The following is a 23,052-nucleotide window of genomic DNA, read 5'->3' as shown; positions in this document are numbered from 1 at the left end:
ATTCAAACAATAATATGTATTGACCTATACTATATGCATAGACAATGTGATATATTAGGTTCTGTGGGGGTATGAAATTATATGAGGAAGAATAGTATAGTTGGAGAGTTAAGCTAGAAGGCAAAGCAAAAAAAAATATATGTATATATAAATTTAAAAATGATATAAGCAGTAAATAGCAAAGATGATAGTTTAAAATGTTTTCTTAACCTTTTCTGTGTCTTGGGCCTCTTTGGCAGTCTGGTGAAGCCTATGGACTGATTCTCATAATAATGTATTCCATTGCATAAAAATGACTATCAAATGAGCAATTGTTATAGGAGTTTCAGAGGAGGGAAGAATCAATGTGTGAGGGAGTAGTCACAAGATGGTGGCTCTAAGTGGTAGCTCAAGAAATCACATTCTGTAGAAGGTACAGAGAAATTATCCTGAAATCATTGCAATGGAGTAGCTAGGATGGCTTTGCATGCAATGAAAGAGCACTGTTCTCATGGTCAAAAGGTACAGTTCAAGTTCAACTCTGTTATTTTTTAGCTACTTGTCTATAGGCAAGTCATGCAACCTAGCCAAGAACTGTTTTAAATCTGCAAAATGGGAAAATGAAGGATTAGTGATGTCATCTGGTCAGGAAGACCTAGTGTGGAAATTCTCTCCACTAAAGAAGATGATATTCCATTGGTGACTTAGCAGATATGTCCTAGAAAAGTTGCCTGATTTTCCCAAAGTCACTAGAGAGTGCAAGAGGCAGGTCTTCCTGACACTGAGCCGAGGGTACTTAACTCCTTCTGTGTCATAGACTTATCTAGAAAGTCTAATGATGCCTATGGACCCCTTCTCTGAATAGTGTTTTCAAATACCTAAAATAAAATGGAGGGGATTACAAAGGAAACCAATTATGTTGAAATATAGCTGTTGAAATACACATATTTTAAAAAGGTAATGGACCCTAGTTTAAGGATAGCTCTAAACTTAGCATTCTACTCACTAAATGAGGCTGCCTCTATAGGTATAAAATGAGAACAATGATCGTTCTTATTCTGTGTTACATATAATTATGATTACTGACATGTAGTTCCTCACAAAGTTGTGGGAAGAAAGCTCTTGGGGTGGCTACATAGTGCAGTGAATAGAGCACTGGCCCTGGAGTCAGGAGGACCTGAATTCAAATCCGGCCTCAGACACATAACTATTACTAGTTGTGTGACCTTGGGCAAGTCATTTAACCCCAATTTCCCTGCCTTCCCCCCTTCAGAAAGCAAAACCAAGAACAACAAAAAAAGCTCTTAGTAAGCCTTAAAGTGACACATACATGCATTATTGTCAATGTTATTTTTTTCAGTGCTCCCTGGCAGCCTCTTAGATTGAGTTTCTATTTCCCAGGATGAGATACCTTCCTAAGAACAAGCTAGGCATAGGTTAAACCATGACTATATTCCTAGAAACAGACAGAAATTTAGAACTGGAAGACACTTTAGAAGTAATTCTTCCACCAAATCTCTAATGCATCAATCACACACCATTGTGTGTCATAGATATCTAAGTTGGAATCATATCTCCCTATTAGACTTTCCTCCTAAGGGCAAGATTGTGCCTTATCTAAACTGTGTATCTTGCTCAAGATGAAGTACAGCACAGTGTAGTACATGGTGAGTCTAAGATCCAGTGCTGAAGGGATGTGTGCCCCTGGGCATCTAGTTCAACCCTCTCATTTTTGTTTTTTAGAACACAACTTGAATTTAATTATCAAAATTGAAAAGCATGACCACTTGGCAGAATTAGAATGTGATATTCAAACCTATTTATTGTTAAATACAGATTGAGTTAATTTTTTCACAAACTACTTTATCATCAAGTTTACTGGGGAAAAAAGCCTAATTCTTTCTTTTTAATTTACAGAATAAAATAAGCATTTCCTTAACATAGTATAATAAAAAAAAGATGATAGCACATGAAACTGTAAATCTATTTTGTATGACTTTTATTTCTTTTAAATATATAATAAAGCTGTCATGTAAATTTCCCTCCCTTATTTTCTTCTTTCCACTCCCCTTGCCCTAGAGATAGCTACCATTAGACACACACACACATAAGTAAAATTATTCTATACATATTTCTATTTATCAATTCTTTCTCTGAATATGAATAGCATCTTTCTTCAAATGTCTTTTACAGTTAATTTGGGTATTTGTAATAGTCAAAGTGACTTATTCATTCAAAGTCATTTTTAAAACAATATTGCTATTACTGTATACAATGTCCTCTTGGTTCTGTTTATTTGCTCTTCATTATTTTGTTCAAGTCTTTCCATGTTTTTTATAAAGATCATCGAGCTTATAATTTTTATAGCATAGTAGTATTCCATCACAATCATATACCACAATTTGTTCGGTCTCTTGGAAAAGAAGTTAGTGTTTACAGTAGCCTTGGTTAGATTTTAGTTTGGGGCTTCAGCATATTGATGCGGGTAAGAACTTTCTCTTTCCTTCTCTTTAAATTATTATTTGCTTCACTGTCCAGGTACTTGTCAAGTCACAATATGACAAATTATTCTATATAAAGCATTACAAAGAACCATTTCTTGTTGCATCTTTTGTTTAAGTTCCAAGGTATTGTCCACTGACAATACTTGTGTTGGTGATACAACCAAAAATGTCTTTTGCCATGCATCTGGGGTATTGGATTTCCCTGACCTTTTTGAAGACTCAGGGCATCATCTTTTTCCCAAGCAACTTTGTCCATTGCATCCATAGACTCTAATCCTTTTCTAATTGTTCTGGGCTTGGCACTAGCAATATTTAGCATGTGCCCTCTTGATCTGAACAGGAGTTCTTAGCTCTGTGTGTGTGATGAATTCTTCTAATTATCTGGTGATACCCATTTTCAGAATGATATTTATTTTTAAAATCCACAAGCAAAGAAAATGATAAATTCAGAGGTTAAAAATTTTCAATGTAATTTTACTCAATTTTATTGATCCCCTGACAACTATACTTAGGCCATTTGGGCATCTGTGGACCCCAGGTTAAGAGCCCCTGGTCTAAATTAAAAAGCATATTTCTTTCTTTCAGTGAGATATACCAAAATTTATGTATATCTTCCTTAATCTTGTGCCTTTTCTATTCAGAAGTTCAATTAAGGTTATTGGAATATTGCAACAATTGGAACAAGGGTTCCCTAAATCTCAGGAATTAAAAAACAATGAACTTCAACTTCAATTAATTTATTTGGTAGCAATCCATGCTCTGCCATCTTTGCATAATGTCACTGAATCCATGAGGAAGATCATAATTAAAGTCAACCCTAGATGCTATGAATGTATCAGAAATAGCTTGGGGCTATTAGAGTCCTTAGAATTAGTTCATAGACAAAAACTTACTACTGTCTTCTTTACTTCACAATGGCACAAAGAATCACTGAAATATTTGTTCATACATAAATTTGGGAAAATCTTAGCCTATCTGAGAGATGTGAGGTAGTACCTCAGATTTGCTTTAATTAGCATTTCTCTAATTATTAGTGATTTAGATAATTTTTTAGTATGGCTATAGAGATATTTTTTCCTCTGAAAATTATCTGTTCATATCTTTTGATTATTTATCAATTGAAGAATGGCTCTTATAAGAGGCACTTTCTACCTCTTGATCCCAATTACTGTGGATTCAAGAATACATGGTGATACTGGGACTAAGACTCGTCATAAAACATCTAGGTATCTCCTGAAGATGTCAGAAAAATTTGATGTGAAGGGAGGAGGCAGAGTCAAGATGGCCAAACAAGAGGAAGCATAGAGTTACCTCTGCTGAAACTCTTCTGATAAATATTTAGAGAATGTACCAGGTCTTAAACTATGCCACAAAGCTTTAATTATCAAAACAATTTGGTACTGGGTAAGAATCAGAGAAGGTGATCAGTGGAACAGATTAAGTGCATAATATATAGACTCAAATGAACACAGTAACCTAGTGCTTGATAAATCCAAAGATCCTAGCTATTGGGGCAAGAATTCTCTATTACCAAAAAACAAAAAACAACAATAAAAAAAACTATTGAGAAAACTGGAAAGTAGTATGGCAGAAACTAGGAAGACAACAGCATCTCACACTAAATACTAAGATAAGCTCAAGATGTGTACATAGAGATATAAAAGGTGATATCATAAACAAATTAGTAGGACATAAAATAAATTACTTGTCAAATCTATGGATAGGGGAAAGAATTCATGACCAACTAAAGATAGAGAAGTAAAATTCAGAGAAGGTAAAGTGAATAATTTCAATTCCCCAAAATTAAAAAACGTTTTTGCACAAACAAAACAAATGCAATTAAAATTAGGAGAAAAGCAAGAAACTTGGAGGGGAGAATCTTTGCAGCAAATTTCTCCAATAAAGGTCTCATTTCTAGGTTATATAGGAAATGGAGTTAAATTTATAAGAATAAGAGCCATTCTTCAATTGATAAATGGTCAAAGGAAATGAACAGGTAAATTTCAGAGGAAGAAATCTCTCTATAGTCATGTTTTAAAAGTAATCTAAATAACTATTAATTAGAGAAATGCAAATTAAAGCAAATCTGAGGAACCGCCTCACATCCATCAGATAGACTATGATGACAAAAAGAAAAAAAGAAAATGACAAATGCTGAAGTGGCTGTGGGAAAACAGTAATACTAATATATTGCTGGTGGAGCTATGAACGAGGCCAATCATTTTTGAAGTTATTAAACTATGCCTTCCCTTTAACCCAGTGATACTGCTCATTGGTCTACACTCCAAAGAGATCAAAGAAAGAGGACAAGGACTTATATGCACAAAACTATTTATAGCAGCTTTTTGTGGTAGCAAAGAATTGGAAACTCAGTATATGGCCCTCAATTGGTTAAGGGCTAAACAAGTTATGGTATATGAATGTTATGGAATATTACTGTGCTATAAAAAATGATCAAGAAGATAGTTTCAGAAACACCTTGGAAGACCTATATGAATTTATACAAATTTATACTCAGAATTAGAAGAATGATTTGTGTAATAACAGTGATATTGTAAAGACAAGCAACTTTGAAGGATTTAGTAAATCTGGTCAATACAATGACCAAACACAATTTCAAAGTATCCATCTTTAGACAGAAAGTTGATGGCTGCACTGTGAATTGTGGCATCTTCTATTCTCTTCTCCCCTCTTTATTCCTTTTGATTTGGCTAATGCAGGAATTTATTTTGTATTACTGCCTTCTCAGTGGGTGAGGGTAGAAGGAGGGGTAGATAATTAAGATCTTAAAATAAAATAAAATTGAACTTTAAAAAAGGAAGGAAGAAAGGAGAGTGTGCTTGTAACCACATTAGACTGTTCTGTCAGGCCTGGGTCTGAATGTTGCAGACTGAGATATACTAGGTATGAGGGGAAAGGATTCCCTCAGTTCTTTTCGATTCCAGGTAAATGTCATAAATGCTTTTTGGAATAGCTAATTTATGTGTCAGAACTACACATCATTTGAGGGGTGTTTTACATAACCAGGTGTATATTCGAAGGCAGTGGTGCCAAACTCAAATAGAAGGGGATTTCTGTGGGTCACATTGACTTAGAAGACCATAAATGAGCATTTTCTATGTTGTATTGTATTTTTATTTATTTTGTTAAGTATTTCCCAGTTAAATTTAGATCTGACCTAGGTTGCACTCAGAAGTGGTCATGAGTTTGACTTCTCTTGTCTAAGGGAGGCTTTCCTTTTCAAAAAGGAGACAGCATAATGGGAAAACTGAATGAAGAAAATGCTACCATGGCCTTAGCAAAACCATCCTCTCAGCCTCCAATTGATCTATATCTACCTGGAACTGCCGTTTGGAGATGTTAGGCAACTCTTCTTGTTATCATCTATTGGCATTTCCCCTTACATGTGGATTATTTATTCAGCAGCAAAACAACAACAACAAACAACAAAAACCCCCAAAATCGCTGACCTGGATTGAAACTGAGATCAGAGCAGCTTAAAGCCCAATTTGCCTTCCCGTGAGTTTTTATGCAAAATAAGTTTCATCGCTTTCAATTTAAGAAGGGTACAGTTATTTCTGAGTTTTTATTGATGTCAGCAGAAGTAGAAATTTGTTTACAATTATGGTGTAATAGATGACAGTCGTTAAAAACATCTTTTTAAACCCATTATGTTTATACAAGGTCTTTTCCAAAAACTTGCAGTTCTTTTCTTCTCATTCGTATTTTTGTTGTTGTTGTTCAGTTATGTCTGACTCTTCCTGATCCAATTTGGGATTTTCTTAGCAAAGATACTGTAGAGGTTTGCCATTTCCTTCTCCACCTCATTTTTTAAAAATTATTTATTTGTTTGTTTGTTTTTAGTTCTCAATATTCGCTTCTATAAGATTTGAAGTTCTAAATTTTCTCCCCTTCCCTCCACTCCCCCTTCCCCTAGATGGCATGCAATCTGAAATAAGCTGTACACATACAATCATATTAAATATATTTCCACATTAGTCATGTTTTAAAGAATTAAAACCAAAGGGGAAAACTGCAGGAAAGAAGAAACAAAAAAATAGAGAGAGAAAATAGTGTGCTTCTATCTGCATCGAGACTCCATAGTTCTTTCTCTGGATGTGGATAGCATTTTCCATCATGAGTCTTTTGGAATTAGGTCCTTATTTTATTGAGAAGAGTTAAGTCTATCAAAGTTGGTCATTGCACAATGTTGCTATTACTGTGTATAGTGTTTTCTTGGTTCTGCTCACTTCATTCAGCATCTGTTCATTTAAGTCTTTCCAGGTTTTTCTGAAATCCACCTGCTCTTCATCTTTTATAGAACAATAGAATTCCATTATATTCATATACCACATCTGTTCAGTCATTCCCCAATTGATGTGCATCTCCTCTTTTTCCAATTCTTGGCCACCACAAAAAGAGCCTCCAACTCATTTTTACAGATGAGAAAACTGAGGCAAACAGAATTAATGACTTGCCTGGGGTCATATAGCTAGTAGGTGTCTGAGGCCAGATTTGAACTCAGGAAGATAAGTCTTTCTGACTCCAGGTCTGATGCTCTATTTACTGTGCCACCTAGCTGTCCACTCTCACTAATATATGACATGCTATATTCTTTTCATAATGGCAGGAAGGATGCCACCACTGGGGCCTTCTCTCCTTTCATTCTCCCTTGTCTGGGCTGTGGGCCTGCCCATAGGGTCTGAATGAGATAGAAGTCAACAATTCCATTCCTTCTCATGAGATGAAGGACCAGCACTCCCTGCCATCTGCCCTGCCCCTGCCTCCCAAGATCCTGTAGTTCCTGTAGATCCTGCCATTCTCTACCACCAGCATTTTAATTACTTAAGTAATCTAAGGCCCTCTGGATCTTCCCATTTGCCTCACCATTGCATTGTCAAACCTTCTGGCCTTTCCATCTACCCTGAAGTTAGACCCTCTTTTATGTGTTGTCTCCCACAACTAGAGTGTATCTTCCTGAAGAGCAGAGGATGTCTACTAGCTTTTTCTATTTGTATCCTCAACACTTAGCACATTGCTTGGCACAAAACAAGCGCATAATAGATGCTTTTTCACTCATTCATGATGCATTCTGATGAGTGACAATGTTACAAATAAATAATTATAAAACAACATGCTGATACTACAAGATCTTGTGTTAAAAATGGTTGAGCAAAGTAATTTGAATGGTTAACAGCAGTTTCAGATTTTTGTAAGGGATATATCATAAATAATTTTCATTTCAGTATGAAGTGCAGTCAGGTTTTAGCAAGGCTTATATCTATCTGGGAAAAATACAGAGAATTACTCTAATGCTGATAAGGGGAGCAGGCATCAAGAATGGAGAACCGAAGCCATGTCACTTCAAACCACTATGGGGGAGATTAAATGTGTCACATTTTCTTCCCCTCATGGATTTCCATTCATTCTGACTGCCTCTATCAGGGTTGTCACTGAGGTGTATAAGCCATCTGGGTCTCTGACTGACAGTTCCAGCATTGTGCAATCCAGAAGAGAAAATACTTTAAGCAATGGAGTACAGAAGGGAACATAAACATGCAAATCGCCATACATTGCACCAAGTTCAGGATTCCCATCCTTCCTGGGGTGCTGATCCAGTGGTGAGTTTTGGGAGCCGATTGTTAGAATAGCATTGATAATAAGGAAAAAGGGGGCCAAGAACTTCGAGGATGTGTGATTTGTTATTACATATTTGCTATGGCTTAAATGTACAGTGGGAGTGCTATTGCTAAACAGTAAGAAACCATCCAGGTCCCCAGGCCCAATGGCCATCTCTGGATAGTAGAAAACATTTTCCTATCAGGAGGTAGGAGATAGTTAGGTGGCACAATAGATAGAGAGTACTGTCCCTGAAGTACAAAGACTCATTTTCCTGAGCTCAAATCTGGCTTCAGATATTTACTAGCTGTGTGACCCTGGGCAAGTCAATTAACCCTGTTTGCCTCAGTTTCCTTATCTGTTGAATGAGTTGGAGAAGGAAATGGCAAACCACTCCAGGGTCTTTGTCAAAAAAACCCCAAATGGGGTCACAAAGAGTTGGACACGACTGAAACAAATCAGGAGGTAAAAGAGTAAGAGGATGAGTTGGAGCTGGGGTTCAGGCCCTGAGAAAGAGACATTCATCTTGTGCTGTCTCTAGGGTATGAAAGTGCCCATTGGTTGCCTTGGTGTATAACATAAGTATCATTTATCAGGTTTTCAAGTGTACTTCTTCATAATCAAGGGTTCTTAACCTGGGATCCATGGAGTTCCAAATGATCATCTGATAAATATCAGGGTGGGGTGGTCAGTGAACTTAAAAAAAATACACACACACACATACACACACACACATATAGATAACTGTCGTATCATACAATTGGTTTCCTTTGTAATGCTATGTATCTTATTTTATGTATTTACAAACATTATTCTGAAGGGGTTCCATAGGCTTCACTGAATTGCCAAGGGGTCCAGGACATGGACCACTTAACTAAAATGGTTAAGAATGCTTGTCCTAAGGGCTCAGTTACAGTAAAGGAATCGCTAGTAGTGTGGGATAGCTGGGAGGACACGAGGGGGTTAATTGGTTATTTCAGATAAATCAATTACTGGTGACAACTTCTTTTATAACCCCTTATGTCCCATTTTGATTATATTTCCAATATTCCCTGTTCACATGAATTACCCTGTTGTTAAGCCTTGCTTTGTGTATGTTCCTATGCTTTTAGGTATTCTCAAAGAAGGTCCTGCCCACTCATTGCTGGGAGAAAAATGTCATTAGAGGGACTGAATGAAGTTAGGATCAAATCAGCACTTAATAAACAGCTATAGAATTACTATCCTCCCATTTGGCAGGGAGAGGTGGCGGGAGGAGGTAGATTGTGTGCCAGATAGCCTCAGGTTTCTGTAAGGAAGAAAATTGTGGGATGGCTAGGTGGCACAATGAATAGAGCACCGGCACTCGAGTCAGGAGGACCTGAGTTCAAATGTGGCCTCAGACACTTAACACAAAAAAAACTAGCCATGTGACCTTGGGCAAGTCACTTAACCCCAATTGCCCCTCCAAAAAGAAGAAGAAGAAAATTGTTCAAAATGTCACACTCATGGGTGTTCAAAATTCATGGAGCTTTTCTATCACAATTAACTTAAAACTCTGAAACTGCAAAAATCAAATTTCTAATTGTCATGTTCAGGAGAACCACAAAATTGTGCAGTAACATATAGGGGCATGTGTGATTTTTAAAATTGATGATCAACCCTGAAAATTCATGAAGGCCATCCTGCTTTAAAGAAAAATTCTTCATAGATATTCAAGCTTCCCAAGGTTTTTCATACTTTCCCCCAAATCAAGTTAACTCTGGATACACCAGGATCTAAAGTTTGGAAATAATCAATAATCATTTTTCCAGAGAGGAAGGGAGCACTAGGCCCTCTGGGATAGCTGTTATTATTATATGAAAACTTCAAAGGAGAAATTATTTTTACAATATATTTTATTAATTTCATTAAATATTTTCTAATTACATTAAAATGTTTTAACATTCATTTTAAAAAATTTTGAGTTTTAAATTCTCTTCCTCCCTCCCACCCTTCCCCCAACCCTTGAAAAGGCAAGCCAATATGCTATAGATTATACATGTGAAATCATGCAAAATATATTTCCATATTAACTATGTTGAAAATGTAAACACCCAAAACCTAGGAAAAATAAAGTGAAACAAATGTACATCAATCTGTACTCAGATGGAGTACATCAGTTCTCTCTCTGGAGGTGGATAGAATTTTTTTTTAAATCATTCTTATCATATGCAAAGGAGAATTTAGGAATTACAATATCTGAGAGATTTAATATAAAAAGCAAACCAAATCATTGGTCTGCATGGGAATTACTTTAGTAATTAGCCCTGGGCTCAAAAGTATAGGTTCTGGAACAAATAACAGTTACTGAATATAAACTCAAGTAACAGAGAGCAGAGAAATTACCCCAGACTAAGCAAAGCACTTTATCTATGTAACACATACAAATCATGGTTTGAAAAATGAAAATCAGTTTAATCTGATAGTTCCTAGTATGAAGGAGTTAACTTAAACAGGTTGTAAACATCAGTCACACATCAATACAGTATTGCTTTGAGAATGGTCACATTCTTTCTCTTTTTATGTCTGCCCCCATTAATGTGGCAACTAGATGGCTCAGTGGAGAGTGCACTGGGCCTGGAGTCAGGAAGACCTGAGTTCAAATTTGACTTCAGACATTTACTATGTGACCTTGAACAAGTCACTTAACTTCTGTCTGCTTTAATGTACTGGAGAAGGAAATGGCAAACCACTCTAGTATCTTAGTCAAGAAAACCCCATGGACAATACAGTCCATTGTGTCCTGAAGAGATGGACACTACTGAACAACCATTAAAGATGGACAGGTGCTGTCTGAATGTAAAATGTCATCTTTTCTGTAGTTACATATACATTTTGATAAATGTCATCCTTATAAGACATAGATTGCACACTGGAGTTCATGATAAATATGACACCACCCCAAAAGGAAGCACACTGAAGACATGTGTTCCTCTGTTACATAGTACATTAATTTAAGCTATAGAAGGCTTAATAAACCCCCTTGTGTACCACAAACTCCTTCCCTGTCACTATAGGAACTTGTGGTGTTGGCAGAGGCAGAAAAGAATAGGAAAGCGAGGAAGGAGTGTTCTCGTTCTCATTTGTACTGAATTTCCATAAGATCCCCAATATAACGATCCAATAAAGGGGGAGGGGGACAATCATAACCTCATTAGGGTATTTCTACATGAAAAAATACTCAAAACTCAGGGGCAACTAGATGACACAGTGGACAGAACACTAGCCCTGGAGTCAGGAAGACCTGAGGTCAAATCTAGCCTCAGATATTTGATGCTTACTAGCTGTGCGACCTTGGGCAAGTCACATAACCTCATTGCCTTACCATAAAACAAACAAAAAAAATACTCAAAACTTATCCCCATTATAAAATGGAAATCCATATTCAAAAGATCATATCTAATTAGTTATTAGTTTGGTTCCTTCTATTTTCAAAGCAACAAACAATAGGCATAAGCAAGACCTTTTTTTCTTTACAATTATATTCTATTCTTCCAGTTTTTCTCATCTTCTATTAAGAAGTAGTAAAAATGCTGTGCTTAGGACTCAATTAGATAATTCAAGGAAATTTTGTTGCTGAAAAAAATCCCCCTTCCTTTAAAGAATGACTTAAATTTAATTAAGGGCTTTTATTTTGCTAGAGCCAACTCAAACTGGCTTGGAAAAGCTCATTGTTAAATTTTCAGTGGGAACATTATACTTTGGAAAATGGCAAATGCTACAAATCAAGGCTTGATTTACTATTTTGTTAATTTCTAGACTTAAGCAAATGATGGGGAAAATTTTAATAACAAAGATTAATCTTAAACATGCATCACCCCCCCCCCCAAACTGGTTGTTAAACATTTACCAGCATACCCCTGGCTTTTACCCCTTTTGTCCTGAGTAGGTCTAGCTCTTGTGCAGGAAAGGTACAAATACAGATGAAAACCAACAATTTTGCTGAGATTCACTCATTTTCTATCCACTGAAACGCAAAAATAAAATCTTAAACCAACTTTACTGTGATCTATTCTCTCTTTCTTCAGGGGAAGTGTGGGTAGGGGGTGGGGAGGAGGGCTATCCTTTGTATTTGTTTTAAGTATTTCAATGTAGACTTCAATAATCTAAGCAAAACATTGATGGTTGATTGAGTTATTCCTATTTCAAAAAGAGAAAGTTCTGTATTGAATGTATAAAGAAAGATTCTTTTTCTCTCTAAAACCTTTCTGGCACCCTGTTTATTGCTCCCAAGTTCAGAGGTTGGAAGGAAAAAGGTGAACTTTGCTCTCGAAACTGAAATATCTATCACAAACACAAGTCCAACACTCCAACTCTATGTTTCGTTCTGTATTTCAGTGGGGAGAGTTCTTGAAAGTAAACATTTCTCCTGTCAAAGCAGGTTCAAAACTGTTTGCCCAGACCTCTCCTGGTTCTAGGCTTATTAAAAGATAAAGGTTCTTACTAGGTGAAACATTGTTGTTGACTAAGTGACTTCTAGTGCTCTCACTTCTAGTGACTTACACAGCTGACCTAGAGAAGCATCTACTTTTTTGTTAAGGTACACAGCTTAAATATCAAGCTCCCTTGAAAGGCTAGCTCTGACTAGATTATTGTTGGTTGATAAAACCAAATTCCAAGACTTTCATTGCTTTTTAAAGCTATCAGCTGAATATCAGAGCTTGACATGTACAGGGGAAAAGCAAAATTAAATTCCTGATTTAGGTAATATTGTGCTAAATTCAGAACCACAAGGCTGGCAATTAGGCTGACAGTGGCTTAAGATTACATTACCCTCAAATCCTTAATGGAAGTTACTGGGTCTGGATTCAGAATCTTTGGATGTGCACAGATCTCATTTCAAAGATTCTTAATGTATGATATCTAACAGGCTGATGTATTATTCCCACTGAGAAGTCTATCCCCTAATAGAAAGTAGTATCCAGAATAAGAACCATTCAAAAGTGAGATAGGAGGGAAGATGAATTTTTGAGTCTAACTGTAGCTGGTAATTTTGGGGTCCTGTTCATGATTTTCCTTTTGATTTCTACAAGTCTCTGAGAGTTTCCCTCCAGAAATCTACTTCTGCTCATGTCCACTTTTAAGTACACCATGCAACAATAATTTTGGTTTAAAGCTATGCATAGAAAAAGAGCAGACAAAAAGCTGAAGTGAGAAAATTCCTACTATTGAGCCTAGACTTGCCCTTTTGCACTCACAGTGGGAATGAGATTCACTTGCAAGTCATGGCATCACCTTCCTGATATCATGGTCCTCTTTGAGAATGAAGGACAAACAACAACCTGGGAATGAGATGCCACAAAATCATCCCATTCCTGATAACAATTCAATTAGAGCCTTTCAATGTGGCAATTTAAATGGGCTCTTTCAGGTCAAGGGATTATTAAATAAGAAAGAGAATTGATCAGTTTTTTCCTACCCATTTCAATTCCTACTCAATTTTATGCCTCTCCAAATGAAGGATTTATATGGTAAACCTGAATGCTCATTAAAGAAGAGAAAAGGAAACACATGAACAAAACTTATGTATCTAAAAGGAAATTTATTATAGCCAGCTAGAGATGAAAGTGGGATACTGCTATTACAGCTCTGTGAATCTGTGTAGATTGAATCGATGGTATGACAACTCCTTAGATTGTGTTAGTGTGACACCTGTAAAGAGGGCTTCCCAACGTGTCAGAGATGGACCCTCCTTTTGGGGGGTTTCAGGATGTTGGTTGGTAGAGCAAGGTGTTACGTTCCTTTATTTTTTCAAGATAGGTTAACAATTGGGATATGGAGGGTCTTATCCATGATGTCAGGTACTATGGTGCAATCTAGGCTTAGATGGACACCTTATCTATGAAGTTATTACTTGCCAAAGAAGTGCAGACCTTTAAGGCTTTTTTTAAGAGTAAAAGAAGAAGCAAGGTATAATTAGCACTTATTGAATATTTGCCAGTTATCTGGAAAGTACAGGAGAGTGACCTTGATTTGTCTTATTCAAATGAGCAATAAAATGCTTCATGAGCATGTTTATGGGTTCTCCTCCCTCTTTAGGATTTTACATGTGGAATGCTAACTCTAATTCTATAATTGAAGTGGGATAAATTTTTATTACACAAAAATCCTAACAAGACCTTGCTTATTAATATAGCTAGCTATGTAAGGTGTATACATGTATATATACATATATTCTATGGCAAGCATTTTTCTTACTGAGGAAAGACCATAATATATTAAACAAGAATAATATTCTTAGACACATAATAAGAAGAGGTAAGAGAAACTACATATACCAGACATTTCGGAAAGTACTGCTAAGCCTCCTTTTTTCTCACTTTTTTTTCATGATTACCCTTGAGATTCGTGACCTTTGTTTCTTTTTATTACCTTCTCCCTTGTGTCCCCCCCGCCCGTTCCCCCAGATCTGTAAAGTAATCCTTTGGTAGTTTGATAAGTATGATAGTATTTAAGTCAACTAATTTAGGTAGTATCATAATTTTTATTATATTGCCTGATACCAACTATAAGCAAATACCATTTCTCCATTTGGCTTTTATTATTTCTGTAAGGTTTGTTTTGTAGTTGTATTCAAATAGTTTTAACTTTGTCTTGATAGATCTCTCCTAAATATTTCATACATCCTGTAGTATTTTTGAATGGAATTTTTCATTTTATCTCTTGCTGTTGCATTTTGTTGGCAATATTTAGAAAGGTCAGAGATTTGTGTGGGTTTATCTTATACCCTCCAAATTTTCAGAAGCTGGAATTTATTTCAGTTAATTTTAGTTCAATTTCTGGGGTTCTCTAAACTATAATATCATCTGCAAAAAAATTAAAATTTTGTTTCCTCTTTGTCTTATTCCTATGCCTTTAACATTTTTCTTGTCTTATTGCTATAGCAAGCATTTCTAGAGCTATATCAAATAGTAGTGGTGATAATGGGCATCTTTACCTCTGGTTATATTGGAAAGGTCTCCAGTGTTTCTTTATTATCCAGGTTAAGTTGTAGCTTAAAATTTCACTGAGCCTTTTGGGACAGACACCCTAAATATATTGACTCCTGGTTTTAGATACTATTCATCATATTAATAAAAGGTTCACTTATTCCTATGCTTTTTTTAAAAGCAGAAATTGGTCAAAAGGGTTTTTTTTGCATCAATTACTGATATCCTCATATTTTAAAAGTTTTCATTGTTCATATAATCTATTATTTTTATAATTTTCCTAACATTGAACTAACTGCATTCCTGGTATAAATAAAATTTGTTCATGGTATATTACCTTTTTAGTATGTTGTTTTAGCCTTTTGGGTAATATTTTACTAAATATATTTGCATTTATATTCATTAGGGATACCTATTTATGATTTTCATCTCTACTTTGGCTCTTCCTGGTTTAGGTATCAAGACCATATTTGTGTCATTAAAAGAATTTGGCAAGGCCTCTTATTACTATTTTTTTTGCATGCTTTCTGTATTATTGGAAATAATTGTTCTTTGAATATTTGAAAGATTTCACTTGCGATTCCATTTGGTTCTGGTGTATTTTTCTTTGTGTATTTATGGCTTGTTCAGTTTCATTTTCTAAGATGAAAATATTTAAATTGTCCATTGTTTATTCTGTTAATCTGGAAATGTTATTGTTAAACATTAAACTTTTTTTTAGTTCTTTCCTTAAGGTACAATGAATGAATCTACATGGGTGTGTGTGTGTGTGTGTGTGTGTGTGTGTGTGTGTGTGTGTGTGTGTTTTCTGTATCCTACTTCAACAAACTGAAAGCAAATCCTGGGCAGTCAGGAGCCTTGTAGGGCTTGCCAATGGGAAAAACCACAGCATCCATCAATCAAGCAATGTTTATTAAGCAACTACCTTGTGCTAGCCACTGTGTTAGGTACAGAGAATAAAAGTATAAAGAATAAAACAATCTTTACTTGCAATGACCTTACATTCTAATGGGGAGACAAGAACAGATAAAAATAAATACAGCATAGATACAAAGTTAATAATATGTACATATATACAAAGTAGTCAAATACAAGGTAGTTTGAGAGGAAGGAGAACACTACCAGTTCGGGGAATTGGTAAAGGCTTCAGGCAAAAGATGGGATTTTAAAGGGCAGGAGGGATTCTATGAGGCAGAAGTAAAGAGAGAGTACATTCTAGGAATGGGGAGATACCACTGTAAAGGAACAGAGATGGCCAATTTGTCTAGATCCCAAGCTAAATAGGAGAGGAAAGATAGTTTGGGGTCAGGTTATGAAGGGTTTTAAAGCTAAACAGAAGAATTTCTATTTTTACCATTAGTGGCAATAAGAAGCAACTGGAGCTGGCTAAGTAGGGGATCCACAAGTCAGATCTATGCATAAGGCACCTTACCTGGCAGCAGTGCCTAGAATGTACCAGAGTGGTGAGAAGCTTGAGTCAGGGACACTAATTAGGCAATAATGTGGGAGAGAGGGGATAAAATGGTATCTGTGCGAGTAGAGAAGGGTTCAGCCGTGAGAGATATTGTAAAGGTTGAAATGGCAAGATTTGGCAACTGACTGGACCTATGTGGTGAAGGAGTGGAGAGCTGAGGACAATGCCAACATTATGAACCTGAGATGCTATTAGAAGGCTGGTGCCTCCAACGTCACCTCTGTGTTTTACCATCTGCCCACTTCTTTCATTTTTTTTTGGCTTTTTGGAGGGCAATTGGGGTTAAGTGACTTGCCCAAGGTCACACTGCTAGTTTTTGTGTTCAGTGTCTGAGGCCAGATTTGAACTCAGGTCCTCCTGACTCCAGGGCCGGTGCTCTATTCACTGAGCCACCTAGTTCTTTCATTTTATAGATGAAAAACTGAGGACCAGGGAGGTTAAGTGATTTGGCCCAAGATGGTGCAGGTTAGTGAGTGTGGGAGGCAAGACTTGAACCCTAGGTCTCTGACTTCAGAACCAATGCTCTTTCCACTGTACCACATTGCGCTTGGAAAACATGATATACATATATACATTAATAAATATGCATACTCATATAAATACATAATTAACAAATATAATAAAACGCTTACATATAATAAATGTTTATATAGAAACATGCTCATATACACATATGTATATTCACATGAGTATATAAAGGCAGCTGGGGGCACAATAGATAGAGTGCCCAGCCTGGAGTCAGGAAGGCCCAATTTTACATCTGACCTTAAATACTTAGCTGTGTGACCCTGGGCAAGTCACTTAAACCTGTTTGCCTCAATTTCCTCATCTGTAAAATGAGCTGGAGAAGGAAATGGTAAACCACTCTGGTATCTTTGCCAAGAAAACCCCAAACGGGGTCACAAAGAGTTAAACAGGACTGAAAAACAACCAAATAACAAAAAAATGTGTGTACAAACACACACACATATAATAAGCATGCTCATTATTAAACAATCCTATGGACATTAATATGTTCTATGGGTTATGTTCAGCCAAAATTAGTACAGTCGACAAATTTCTTTCCTGCACTAAAATGATCTCGCAAAGTTTAATCCACAAGGAGGGAGGAGAGGAAAGGGAGGAGATGAGAATCCAATTGCAACAAACGTGGCTAGCTGAAATGGGGTACACTGCAGGGAGGAGAGTCCGCAGCAAGCTAAGGGCCAGGCATGGAGCGTCCTCCCCCCACGCCTGCGCAGTGGGGCCCCCAGCGGTGGGCGGAGCCCAGCCCTCCACGTGGGCTTCTATGGTTGCTGGGAACTCCGTTGTCTCGTCTCCCGCCTTCGCCCTAAGGTGCCAGGACGCGGGCTCGATATCCCCTGGAATTTCCCTTCGCATGGCGATGTGCTTTGGAAGATGCCTCTGAAGTCCGCCGTCCTTCTTGTTGCTGCGCTGCTGCTCGGGCTTCTACCTGCCCCGGCACACCCCAGTGAGTGACTGGCTGGGAGAGTCAAGGACTAGGGAGCCCCACCCGCGGCCTGGCCCCGCCCCTCCCCAAAGGTCCGCTGTACTAAACTAGCCTTGTCTCTTGCCTATCTGTCGGCGGTTTCTTGAGGCATCTTCCGGAACATCCGCTTCCTCCTGTTTGTCCTATCTGCAACCTTGTCCTTTGTCTACTGTAACTCCGTGTGGCCTATGTTTTCTCTCCCTCCCAGGTTCCTGGCACATTTCTAAACCCTTCCATTGCGAGGAAATTTTCTTTTCCCCTTTCTTATCTCCTCCAAAATCTCCAGCTGTTCAAACCAGTGCCTTTCTCTGCCAAGGAGCCTGGGATATACTCGGGTTACATGGCTTTGCTCACCGAAAACTGGTACAATTAACACCAAACTGATCTTGCAACGCTTAATCCGCTTCTAGGGAAGGAAGGTGTTTGCTGATTTCTTTTCCAGACTGGTAAAAATTCAAGTTTAGCCCTTTCCAATACCTAGCTACTTAGGTACTTGGGTGGCTGCTTAGGTACTGGGTACCTGTTTCCCTGCTGGTTACAAGTGAAACCTCTGAAATTCTCCTGTAATAAGCACCCCCAAACCAGTGCTTTCCTTTCAAGGAAGTAGCAGAGACCAGGTGCTTTGGATAATTTCCAGCTTGTCTTAGACATTCTTTTAAGAAATTTAACCAAATTCCATTACTGTCAAATGTTAGTCGACAGTTTCTAACACACCACTCTACTCACTAGAAGTTGGATTAGATAATATCTATGTACTTTGTAATTCCAAAATTCCTAGTCCAAATTTCTTAGGATGTTATTTAGGGGAAGTGGATGACTCAATTTTGCTCACTTAAAATTTCAAGAAGGATGAAATCTTCACCTTCATAGAAAAAAGACTTAAGTGACAAGTAGAGAATGTATGGGTTGATATTTCTGGTTTTTGCTTCTAGTTTACAGTTTAAAATCATTTTAAAATATGCAAGTGTACACATAGCCAGTATGAATGTTTGCAGTCCAAGTAAACATGTAAAAAATTTGGTTTTAATGACTTTTTGTTGTTTTTTGTTTTGTTTTTACTCTCTGCTTTTCTTTTTTAAATTTTTATTTTTCAGTGAGTAAGCATTTACATTATTTCCCTCCCATTTCCTTCCCCCAATTTAAAAGAGAAAAAGACAAAAATAAAACCTTTGTAACAAATATGCATAGTCAAGCAAAAGAAATGCCCACATTGTCCATGTCCAGAAATGTATGTCTCATTCTGCATCTTGAATTCATCAAGCTCTCTGTCAGGGTAACATAAATAATTATCACTTATGTAAAATCATGACTTGTTATTGCATTGGTAAGAGTTCTTACGTCTTTCAAAGTTTTATGTCTTTATAATGTTGTTATTACATATATTGTTCTCCTGGTTTTACTCACTTCACTCTGTATCATTTTATATGAATCTTCCAAGATTTCTCCCTTTTGTCATTTCTTATAGTACAGTAGTATTTCACTACATTCATATGCCATAATTTTTTCAGCTATTCTGCCAATTGGTGGATGGCTCCTAACTTTCCATTTCTTTGACACTACAAAAATCTACTACAAATATTTTTGTATATGTATGTTATTTTCCTCTTTCTTTGATCTCTTTAAGATATAAGTCTGTTAGGAGTATCAATAGGTCAAGAATTAGTCACAGTTTAGTGACTTTTGGAACAGAATTCCAAACTGCTTTCAAGAATGTCTAGATGAATTCACAGCTCTACCAATAGTGCATTAATACAACTTTTCCCAGAATCCCTCCAATTTTTTGCCATTATCTTTTTTTCCCATCTTTTCCAACATGATGAGTATGAAGTGGAACATCACAGTTGCTTTAATGTGCATTTTTCTAATTATTAATAATTGGGAGAATTTTTTTCACATGGTTACTGATAGCTTGGATATATTCTTTTGAGAACTGCCCATTCATGTACATTGATTATTTTAAATTGTGAAATGGTTATTATTCTTATAAACTCATATCAATTCCTTATTTTCTTTTTTTTTTTTCAAATGCTTTATTAACTTCTGGTTTATATCATTCATTTCCGCCAGATTTTGCGTTACAAAATTTCTACCTGTTTTTCCCCTACCCACCACCCCAAAATAGCAGTCCCACAGGAGATCCCCTCCTCCAATCTGCTCTCTCCCATATCTTCTCCCATATTCCCTTCGACTTTTCCAGTAGGGCATGGTGGATCTCTATGCCCCAGTGCCTGTAATATTTTATTTCCCAATTACATGTAAAATAGTATTAATAATAATAATAGTGTATATATATATATGTATATATATATATATATATTTTTTTAAAAACATTTGATTTTAAAACTTTGAATTCCCGATTCATTCCCTTACTGGGAAGATAAGCAATTCAGTATAGGTTGTATATGTGTAGCTAATGCAAAACATTACCATAGTAGATATATTGTAAAGGACTGACTATATTTCCTTCCTTCCTATCCCACCTCCCACTTGTTCTATTCTCTGTTTTGATCCTGTCCCTTTTCAAAAGTGGGTGCTTCCAACTTTCCTCCCCCCCAGGCTGCCCTCCCTTCCATCATCCCCCCTGTCATCCCCTTCCCCCCTACTCTCTTGTAGGGTGAGATACCCTATTTAGTGTGTATGTCATTCCCTCCCTGAGCCAAATTCAATGAGAATATGTTTGACCCATTCCTTTTGCCCTCCTGTTCTTCCCCTCCATGGTAACCACATTCCTTGCCTCTTCTATATAAGATAGTTTACCCCATTCTGTCTCTCCCTATCTCCTCTCATTATATTCCTCTCTCACCTCTTAATTTCACCCTTTAAGTATCATCCCTTCTTATTAAATTGGTCCTGTGCCCTCTATCTATGTGTACCTGTAAACATATATACACACATTCACGTATGTATTCATATACCCATATACCCTCCTATATAGATATATATATGTGTGTGTATATATATACATATATATATACATTCAACTCTGTTTTTTTTCATGAAGAATACTTGAAAGTCCTCTATTCCACTGAATGACCATATTTTCCCCTGAAACATGATACTCAATTTTGCTGGGTAGGTGATTCTTGGTTTTAATCCCAGCTCCTTTGACCTCCAGAATATCACATTCCAAGCCCTTTGATCCCTCAGTGTAGAAGCTGCCAGATCCTGTGTTATGCTAATTGTGTTTCCACAGTATTCAAATTGTTTCTTCCTGGCTGCTTGTAACATTTTCTCCTTGATCTGAGAATTTCGGAACCTGGCTATAATATTCCTAGTGGTTTTCTTTTTGGGATCTTTTCCAGGAGGTGATTGGTGGATTCTTTCAACCTCTATTTTGCCCTCTGGTTCTAAAACATTAGGGCAGTTTTCCTTGAGAATTTCTTGGAGGATGATTTTTAGGTTCTTTCTTTGATCACGGCTTTCAGGTAGTCCAATAACTTTTAAATTATCTCTCCTGGATCTATTTTTCCACGTTAGTGGTTTTTCCAGTGAGATATTTCACATTGCTTTCTATTCTTTCATTTGTTTGGATCTGTTTAACAGCATCTTGATTTCTCATAAAGTCACTAGCTTCCATTTGCTCCAATCTAATTCTGAAGGAATGATTCTCTTCAATGAGATTTTGAGATTCTTTTTCCATCTGGCAAATTCGGTTCTTTAAGGCATTCTTCTCCTCATTGCCTTTTTGAGCTTCTTTTGCCATTTGAGTTAGTATGTTTTTTAAGGTGTTATTTTCATCAGTCAAACTCTCATAATTTTCTTGCATTGTTCTCATTTCTCTTCCCAGTTTTTTCTCCACTTCTCTTATTTGCTTCTTAAGGTCCTCTATGGCCTGTAACCAGCTCATATTTTTCTTTGAAGCTTTTGGTGCAGGAGTTCTGACTTCACTGTCTTTATCCTGTTCTATACTTTGATCCTTTTTGTCGCCAAAGTAGGAGTGTAAATTTGGGTTGCTCTGTTTATTTTGCTTCCTTTGCCTGCTCATGTCGCCCCTCGGTCACTTGACCCCTGGTCTTTTTGCCACAGTAGAACTCTGCCACCAGACAGGGGAGCTTTTGTCCTAAACACTGGGGTTTTCTCAGCTGCCAAAGGTGTTAGTTAGGTGCCTTCTCTGAAGCTTCCACATGCTCTGGCAAGCTGGTCACACACCCCAGGACCTCCACCCTGCACCACAATCCAGATCCAAGCAGGTTAAAGCAAGAGTGATTACCTCTCAGACTGGTTGCTTTGTCCCCCTACATTCTGCAGGCCAGGAGCTGAAGCTGCCATGTGGAGGCAGCTACATGGCCTCTCGCCCCGGGGGGCAAAGGCTGACCACACTCCCAACTACTGGATCCCAAAGTCCACACTGCATTGACCTCTCACTTTGTCCTTAGCATCTATGTGTTGATAATTCTGGAAAATGCCACAGCTGCTGATGATCTGAAGTCCCTCCAGCAGCCAGTGGTTGCTCAGGCCCGCCCTGGGGCTAAAACCTCTGGCTCTTTTGGGGCTGGGATAGGCTCCCAGCTGGTCAATTCCTGCCAGCCTGACTGGCTGTCCTCAGTGGGAGGTTACCTTCTCTGTGTCATTTTGTGGGTTCTGTTGGTTTTAATTACTTTTAAAAGTTCTCACAACTGTAACTTATCTCTCACACAAATTAACATGGTGATTTTTATTTATTACTGCATAAAAGTAATTAATATATAAGGAAAAAAAATCATGCCTGTCCAGTATCTTGTCCAGTATCTCTGCAGCATAACCAGTTTAAATGTAACAGACTAATTTAAAGTATACAGGCAAAACAAATTGGAAGATTGAGGTGTGTGTATGTGTGTGTATATATACTTACATATATATATACACACATACATATATACATATTCCAGCTCATCTGAAGTTCCACTAATGAAAAATTCATCACTTTTGTTCCCTTTTTTTTTCTTTTTGGAGGGGGGAAAGGCAGGGCAATTGGAGTTAAGTGACTTGCCCAAGGTCACATGGCTAGTAATGTTAAGTGTCTGAGGCCAGATTTGAACTCAGGTCCTCCTGACTCAA

General features: G+C 37.2%; 1 protein-coding gene across 1 annotated transcript in view; it reads left to right on the top strand.

Annotated features, from left to right (window-relative positions):
* Window positions 1–16,982: 16,982 nt before the first annotated feature.
* LOC138169654 (uncharacterized) overlaps window positions 16,983–23,052 on the top strand; it is a 49,387-nt gene continuing 43,317 nt past the window's right edge. The window contains exons 1-2 of the mRNA XM_069099298.1: window positions 16,983–17,008; window positions 17,705–17,997. Of these exons, the coding sequence (XP_068955399.1) occupies window positions 16,983–17,008; window positions 17,705–17,997 (319 nt within the window). The remainder of the gene's footprint in view (window positions 17,009–17,704; window positions 17,998–23,052) is intronic.

Source organism: Petaurus breviceps, unplaced genomic scaffold, assembly GCF_028583685.1.
Source record: "Petaurus breviceps papuanus isolate PSGF00001 unplaced genomic scaffold, PetGlider_PUasm1.0 37, whole genome shotgun sequence".
NCBI classification, from domain to species: Eukaryota; Metazoa; Chordata; class Mammalia; order Diprotodontia; family Petauridae; genus Petaurus; species Petaurus breviceps.
This window is presented reverse-complemented; position numbering and strand designations above follow the sequence as displayed.